Raw genomic sequence first — 8896 nt, 5'->3', positions numbered from 1 at the left:
ATTGCTCATTTATTGCCCAGGACCAAGCTAGTCCCTGATAAATTGAGCTTGTGAGCCAGAGACTGCAGAAGGATACAGGCTGATGCCTGTTTGCCCACTGGCAGACACCAGGGGGGCTCCTGGCATGCTCATGGGAAGAGTGGGGCTCTGGGAGGCAGCTACGGGCATTGTTTCACCTCCCTGAGGCTCTGCTCTGCTGCCTGTGATTAATTCTTCACTTAAATTAGAACACAGGGACTCCTGCTGATACATGCACTTCCAACAGGACAGCCAAAGCTTTATTTTCCTTTAGCTTTTAACTACGCTTCTTACTCTGCTTTTATATTAACTCACGTCTGCTTTGCCTGCTGTTCATTAGGCTCTTTATTACCTCCTGTTTTGTGTGACTTACCTCCTCCTACCCCCATGCGCAGTTAAAGACTCAGTGGGTGGCAAACATCATGCTTACAGCACTGCGGATGGGATAACGCGAGTCTGTAGATTTGCCCGGGAGCAAGTACGTGTATAGGTGTAATAATCTTCCCTAGGCAACTCATTCAGCAAGGGTACGGGTTTGAACCCTAGCGATGAGTCACGCCTCCAGCTTTTCCACTACCAGGTTGTACCTCCCAAAGTGTGATGTGCCTGAACAGAGAAAGTGGCATGGCCTGGTGCACACTGAGCACTTACTGGTGCAGTATTTGATCCCTATCAATCTCTTTAACATTGCTCCATATTTGCAAACATGTTGAAAGAGGCCCAAAGCAACAGCTTATACCTGAAAGTTCATGAAACTGCAAAGTACAGAAGTGTACTTCAGAGCTTGCATCCATCTGTTGTAACTGCCCATGCTGAATTTCCCAACATTTCCCTACTGCTCTGCGACAGAAGGGAAAAAAGCTGCCAAACACTCAGAAGACTTAGCCCAGCTTGTTTTTTCTGAGCACTGAATTAGCGTTACTTAACAACAGGCCCAGCATGGTTTGCTCAGGGAGCCGACAGAGCTCAGCCCAGGAGCCACAGAGCACGCTGTTTACAGAGCATCGGCAGCGTTTGCTGTGCCACATGGCACGTGGAGCAAGGCTGCAATGTCCATGCTCACCTGACGTGGAAACACAAACAGATTTCATCCACTTCCAGGAGCAAAAGGCTAGAAAAATTAATCTTTGGTTTCATTTCCTTCCTCTTGCTCACCTCAGGCAAGGCAGTTACCATCCTGGCGCAACCTGTCACCAGAACCAAGCACCTTGCATCAGCAGCATATGTGCTGCCCGCTGGTTTTTTTGTGAATTAATGAGGCTAACACAGGCAGCCACCAAAGCTGCTCTTCTCCCTTGTCCATGTGAAGCTCCACTGCAAGGGGAGTCCTATTGACCCAAGTAGTTTGTCTGCCATCATGCGTGCCACACGCAGCTGGTACTGCAGGGTTCTGCATCAACCTGCTCGCTTGTATCTCTCAGGAAGGCTGAGAAGGTCCGGGTCCCCGCTCCCTCAATTCTCTCCATGCAGACAGAATACAGGTTGGAAGAACAACAGAGTATGGGGTTTAGACAAATATATATGTTTTAAATATGCATATATATATTGCATATATATATATATGCACACACACAGATCAAACCTCCCTGCTACACCTCAGTCCAGCACTCCTAGCATCAAAAATGATTACAGATTAGAAGAATACTATAGCTACAAAGTCAAGTACTCTGAATCTAGACTGCGCAAATAGCCTTTATATCTGCATTTCTTAGCTTTAGTCTTCACCCATATGCATTTTATCACATACTATTTTTCCATAAATCCCCTGCCTCATTCAGTGCCAATACTTCAAGTGTTAGTCAGGGGCTGTGCCCTAGTAAGTATCCTGTCTAGAAGGACCCTGCTTTATTTGTTGTAAAGTCGTAACGTGCTGCTGAAGTAGTGAACGCAGTTTGTTGAAAGGAAAATCATGGTCTCTTTTACAAAAAAAGTTTCTGTAGTCTCAGATTGCATCCATAGTATTTGCACAGTTCCTACAAAATGCCTATTACCTTATTTAACCCCAGGCTTTGAAAATAGATACTTCATATTCATCTACTTCCAATTAGTTACACTGAAATATTTTTGGCCTGCTTTGCTGGAATAGTAAGCGTGCACAACAGCAACCAAAAGCAGAGGGCTATACTTAAATTGATCAAGTAGTATAAGAAAAATGTTATGTACAAGTAAGAAGGGTTCGGGATTTTCTCCTCTCAATTTCACAGTTCGTTTTGACCTGAAAACAAATCTAGTTTTCAGTTAAGTGAGCCTGTGAGCAAAGTTGGGTCAAAGTCAGAAAATAGTTGTCAGCAAGTATTATCAAAAATTCAAACATTTGGCTTTACTGTTTTCCAAAACAAAACTGTTTAAGAACACAGGTATCTAAATTTTGATATAAAAAGCATGTTTTAAATGGAAATGAAAAGCAATATTTTTGATTGCATATTTCTCCCCCCCCCCCCCCAATAATTATGGAAGAAGTAGACTTCAGCTGAAAAGAGGTTTTGGAAATGTCTTTCCCCATCCATTGAGAAGTGGCTCAGGTGAGATGCCTGATGGCAGGTGCAGCACATCCTGCCCTGGATGATGCTGGATTAACGTTCTGTGCTTCTCTGCTCTTTCCAAAGTATCTCCTCTCATCATTAGGCAGATAAACACTGTATGGACATCTACAACAGCAGCACCACCTGACAGCTGAACATAAAAATAAGTATGTAGTTCAGGGCTGAGGAGGACATACGGTATTGTTGTGGTTTAACCCCAGTCAGCAACTAAGCACCACCCAGCCACTCGCTCACTCCCCCCCCGGTGGGATGGGGGAGAGAATCAGAAGAGCAAAAGTAAGAAAACTCACGGGTTGAGATAAGAAGAGTTTAATAATTGAAATAAAATAATAATAATAACAGTAACAACAACAATAATAAATTGTAATGAAAAGTAAAATGATGAGAGAGAGAGGGGAACAAAACCCAGGAAGGAGAAAAAAACCCCACACAAACAAAAACCAAGAGGTGATGTAACCGCTCACCACCCGCTGACTGATGCCCAGCCAGTCCCTGAGCAGCGATCGCTGCCCCGCAGCCAACTCCCCCCAGCTTCTATACTGAGTATGACATCACATGGTATGGAATATCCCTTTGGCCAGTTTGGGTCAGCTGTCCTGGCTGTGCTTCTTGTGCACCTCCTCGCTGGCAACACATGGGAAGCTGAAAAGTCCTTGACTTAGTACAAACACTGCTCAGCAGCAACTAAAACATCGGTGTGTTATCACATTATTCTCATGCTAAATCCAAAACACAGCACTGTACCAGCTACTAGGAAGGAAATTAACTTTATCCCAGCTGAAACCACGACAAGTATATACCAGATAACGCATGGAGCCATGCAGCATGAAAAGGAAACAGAAAGGGAGTGACTACACTGAGTGATAAAGAGAAAAGTTTTATCATTTAAGCAACTTAACCTCAAGTAAAGGTCATACAGATGACCTTGACTTCGGCATTGATTCATTTTTAAAAGCACCATCAGTATCATCAAAAAACACCAATCAAACATTAATAGGATGCTTCTAACATCACTTTCTTAATATTTTACAATAAACACACTGAAACAACAGATTTTCACTTATGAAATGGGCTCTTGTGAGCAACGTTTACACCTCTCTACTAGAGCTAGTGCAATAACCCGCCATTATTCCTTTTACGGTCCTCCTCCCAGAAGGTGAGACAGACAGCTTCCAGCAGGTTTGCAGCCTGTTGCAGAGAAAGGAAATGCAGCCCAAACCTCTGCTCCAAGGCCTGAAAGAGAATGACCTCTGGGGTAATGCTCTCCAACCAGTTACCCTCCAGCTTGCTTAATAGATTGAAAGGTATTTATGGTTTAAGTGTGGTGGTTGAAGTTGCAGTTCAGTAGCAGCCAGTAGAGGCCCATCCCACGCAGCCACGGCAGGAGCAGCTCTCGGTTCAGGAACTGGGGCTGATTAAAGGATCTGTGCCTGCAGTTTGACCCCAAAGCCATCAACCCATCCAGTCAAAGCCTGGCAGACACATGAACATCTTCAAGCAGGATCTTCCAAGTGAGAAGCATCAGGTGATTCTCACTGCAGGTTACTCGGGAATTCGGGTACATTCCCTGTAGTTTAAATTAAATGCACCCCTGCAATCTCTCAGCTCCCATGCCCTTTCTGAACAGCAAAACCAAACACCCATTAATCAAGGTTTATGCCTCAGCCATCTATCCCTGCTCTTCACCAACTTCTCCCAGCTCTCTTCACCCCTACCTGCTAACACTTTCCTCTCCATCTCTGCATCTAGCTAGAAGAACTCTTCTGACAAGCTCCCCTGTGAGCAGAGCAGGTTAGATGGTTATTTCCAGCTACAACAGTGACTGTTTTCTGGGGTCCTGAAAATCCTGCCATCCAGAGTTGTGAAAGATGAGACCCTCCTGTGATGCAGAAAATGTGGACTCTGTTCCCAATGTCACCACAGATCTTCTGCCCGGCTCTTGTACATATCACCTCAGGTCCTCATACCAGTGCTTGCTCTCTCACTGTTACCTGCTCAGGTGGAAAGGACTGCCTGTGTAGCCTGCCCCTCAGGCTGTTCTCCTAATTAGAAACTGATAACTTCCCGTGGCACTTCATTCAGCAGAGAGGCATTTTTCAGTGCTCGAAGAGCAGATACCTGAAAGAGCAACTTTCAAAATACACTGGTGAAAATAATATAGCAAATAAAAGGGGAATTCAGTGTCAAGCAATAAATAACCTGTTTGTGAAGCAAAGGCACAGAGCAGTTGTTCATTATGGAGCAAGAGGGGGGGAAAAAAAATGCCTTATGGCAGATCTGGAAGGCATGCGGGTTGTACCTTATTTTCTTTCCTCAGTGCTATGAAAGGGTACAAAGTAAAATCATGCAGTATATAGAGCAGCAGTTAGCCCTTTCAGTACAATGTGGTCCTTCTTTAGAGGAGGGGGGCTTAAGATTGTATGTTTGCCTTTCTTCCTTAAACACAGCTGACAAGGATTTCTTTAGTGTTTTTATTTAAAAAAGGATTTTAATTGGATCTGTCTTTCCATCATTTTTTAGTACTATGATTTACCCTGGTAAACCACATGGATCATAGAAGGATAATTTTGCTCTTGGTACCATTTGGCAAAACAAATGTTTTCTGTGTGCCTCAGACTGCGCTATAGGAATGAACATATTAATTGAAATGTAAGGGTAATAATCCCAAAGCACTCATTTGAGAAACCCTGTTTTACTTCTGGAGTGCTGTTTGGTTGCCTAAGCTATGAAGTCAAGTGCTAGCTGAAAGCTCAAGTATCCTGCAGCTTTTGGTTCACGGGATTTAGCACGAGGTTACCGCTGCCTAACATGAAAGCAAGTAATGCAACTCCCTTCGAGATTCTCTTAAGTAAGCAAGAGGGATGAATGCTGTAGGCACTTCATAGGCAGGTTTCATGCCTCACTCTTGGGCAGTGGAAAAAACCCAACATACCAACAGATGAAATAATGTGCCAACAGACTTCAGACTCTCACTTGATGCCCTTAACAAAAGGCCATCCTGCTTCACTCTGTTGTACGGATCCCTCAGCTAGCGACTCCTCCCAGCTATATGGTCCTTCCTGGGCTGAGTACGCACCAGCAGGTCAGTAACACATCTTGGGAAAGCAGGGGCATTGCTTGGATCAAATACCTTGCCTGTCCTGCCATACCTGAGAGTTATTGCTTCAGAAATAGCTCAAACAGCCTGAACTACACTCTTGATCCACAAGCAAAGGAATCGACACTGGCGTTACTGCACCCTACAGCTATGCCTGTAAGATTCCCCACACCTAGACAAACCCCAGCAGTGTCAGCACATCTCCCAGGTCACAGGAGAGATGCACGTTCAGCAGGAATAAGAAATCCTGCATGAGCTGTTTGACCCCGTCACTCCCTGATGGGAGACAAGGCAGGCACAGACTGCCCTTCTTCAAGGTCACACCTTGCAGAAGAAAAGTTGGCCTGGTGGGAAGACAGAGAGGGAATTAACGTTCCTGCCCTCCGCTCTGAGAGCAAGGATCACAAGCAGTGCATGGCTCGTACCACAGCGGCTGGAGAGGAGGAAGAAGAGAGCAAAAGCGATTGCTAAAGCTTCTACAAAACAGAGTCCAGAGAGATGAACTAAGAAAGGCCAACACCATCGGTCCTGCAGTGAGGGAACTAAGAAAGGCCAACACCATCGGTCCTGCAGTGAGGCAGCACATACTGCTTTCATGAAGAGTCCTCCTGAAGTTGTCTCTCACCTGGCCAAACTCTTTGGCCCAATGTCTGATCACAGTTCTGGATGCATATTGAGCTAATACACTGGGCTTGGTGCAACAAGTCACCTCTGGCCCCTTCATCCCTCAGGACACTTGCTGTATTTGACATATGGGGAAGTTTTTGATCCTGTTCTTTAAATCCTCTGCAGGTTGGATGAGGGGTGAGAAATTGGGTACAGCATGTTGAACACATTTTAGAAGTCGGGGGCAGGGGGAATAAACAACAAAAAACACAACCAGCATCTGGCTGCTATCTGCACACGAAAATACAATTTCTTTTTCTTCCCTGGGAAGTGCTGCTTCTGTGCTTAAGACCCAGACAGACAGGAAAAGTCCTTGCCAGGACATCAGTTTTCCTCATTTGTTGGGAGCAGAGAAAGGAGGCTGCTGTGCAACCTTTACCAGCAGTCTGTCTCGCTGTCAGCTGAAGGACCCTACAGCTTACTCAGTGCCTTTGTTATAAATCTGTTTCGGTTGGGAGCAGGGGCAGGTGTTAGTGCCGTGATGTGAGCGTATTTTAAGGCAGCAGTCATTCCTGCCTCGTTTTGTGCAGTTGTGTCCTCCACAATTTTTGGACGAGGCATTAATGTTGTCTAGAAGAATTTGGGGGCGGGGGGGGAAGTCATGCCTCCTGGATTCTCCGCATGCTACCAAGAGGACAGTGAAAGCATTTTGAAGTTCAGGAGCCACTGTCATACCTCAGAGACACCCCCCCTGACAAGTCAAGAGAAACACAGTCATTTGTGACAACCACTTTTCTGGATTTGGAAGTACAAATAGCGAAAGTTACTGAGCTCTTCAAAAAAAAGTAAGTGTGCTCTCCTTCAGATTGACTCTCCTGGCAAACGGAAAAGATCCCAAAGCCAAGTAACTCTACTCAACCTCTAGCTCATCCTGCACGTCGCATGCTAGAAGGATTACGTTATGGCTTACTGCAGCCGTACCCTGAGCCCATCTAAAACTTCACACCCTCCACGCATAGCATAAACTCTTCGCATCTTCCTTTAACTCACAATTTTCTCACAAGCTTGCTCAGCTATTTCCTGACAACTCCCATGGGTTGTTGTGTGTGGGGTTTTTTGTTTTGTTTTTTTTCCATGCAGTTCAGGTCTTTCTTTGAAACATAAAGTGTCTCACAAAATTCACACGGAGGAACTGGTTATCAGTGGACAGTCACCTATATACCTGAATACTCAGGAGGCCAATTCCATGCACGATAGCAATTTTTGCTGAGGCCCTGCCCTTATTCTGATAAGGGACACAATGTTATGCTTGGGTTACTCAAGACAACAAGCAGGTTTAAAAAACAAACCAAAATGACCTCTGAAAGCACAACTGGTCATTTTAAAGCCAGATTAATGATCTCCAGTATAGAGATCAACCCTTTGTTTTATGTTTGCATAACCCATATGGTGGTCTGGCTCTAGGCACTGTCCCAATATGAAGAGCAACAAAAATATTTTTAAAAATGCTAAGCTATTCAAACTCATAAAATATTGTATTTTCAATCCACAATCGTGGATTTGTTGTGATTTGGTTTACTGGCTGCATTTGTCTCAAAGCTTGTTCAGTGAAGCCCACAAAGGAGCCGATTTTACCCCAGATGAGGTCTGTTTGACCTTTTGGTTCTCCAGCACAAAGCTGCGACATTAGGCTGCAGATCTGCAGATGAAGGAACTGCATTCCAGAGCTATTGAACAACTCTGGATATCAGCCTTCCTGATAAATGCATTGGGAGCAGTAAAGTAAGGCCATGCAGCATGCATCAGTTTATGATACCTGCCAAAATTTCTTAGCCCTTAACAGGGATACAACGAAAGGTCACGCCACTGATTAAAAACACATATTACTGACAGTGGCAAAGTTATTTAATCATATTTTAGAAAGAATCAGAGTTTTTCCCTGAGGTCAGTCTTGTGCATCATCAGGAGAGGCGTGCAGGGAAACCCTGCGCAGTGCAGAACTGTTTGAATTGGCAGGATGGTAAGTAAACGGAAAGACATTTTCCTCCTTTGTTCATCTCTGTTTCATTGACCTTTTCTTGCAGAGGAGGGAAAAAAAAAGTGCCTGGGTCTATGAAGAAATATTTGGAACAAGGAAATCCTGCAAGTGAAAAGAAGTCCTACAATTGGGAGAGGCAAAAACCAGCCGCTGTAACCACAATGCTGGATTTCCTATGGAGATAACCATCGCCGATGCACAAAGCTCCTGTGTTCCTTCGATTAACATACTGCAGGTGGAAGCCAAAAACACTGAATAATGGTAAGTTTCACTTTCTACAAAGCAGAAGCTGTTTTAATAGAAGCATAACTGCCTTTCTTTTCAGTTCAGCAAGAAAATACTCTCTTTCTCAGAGGCTGACTGAACACCCACGTGGTTCAGAGGTCAGGCAGAGTGCTCCTTGTTAGGTTTGGTCGCAACCAGTCTTAGTGCCAAAGCTAGCAAGAGCTGCTATCCTGGGTAGGGATAACGCTGCAAGTCTTGGTAGTAAATGTATCTTTACTGAACATACTGCCAGGAGGATTTTCTCCGGTGAAGAAAGGGAAGGCTTGTCTCTAGTAAATGATGTCTCAGGGGATTGGTGCAGCCCACTGG

General features: G+C 44.7%; 1 protein-coding gene across 1 annotated transcript in view; it reads left to right on the top strand.

Annotated features, from left to right (window-relative positions):
• Positions 1-8542: 8542 nt before the first annotated feature.
• NEDD9 (neural precursor cell expressed, developmentally down-regulated 9) overlaps positions 8543-8896 on the top strand; it is a 79226-nt gene continuing 78872 nt past the window's right edge. Inside the window, exon 1 of the mRNA XM_076330534.1 lies at positions 8543-8563. Coding sequence (XP_076186649.1) covers positions 8561-8563 — 3 coding nt within the window. The 5' untranslated portion in view covers positions 8543-8560. The remainder of the gene's footprint in view (positions 8564-8896) is intronic.

This window comes from Aptenodytes patagonicus, chromosome 2 (assembly GCF_965638725.1).
Source record: "Aptenodytes patagonicus chromosome 2, bAptPat1.pri.cur, whole genome shotgun sequence".
NCBI classification, from domain to species: domain Eukaryota; kingdom Metazoa; phylum Chordata; class Aves; order Sphenisciformes; family Spheniscidae; genus Aptenodytes; species Aptenodytes patagonicus.
The sequence above is the reverse complement of the archived record's forward strand: the minus strand, read 5'-3'. Positions and strand labels throughout refer to the sequence as shown.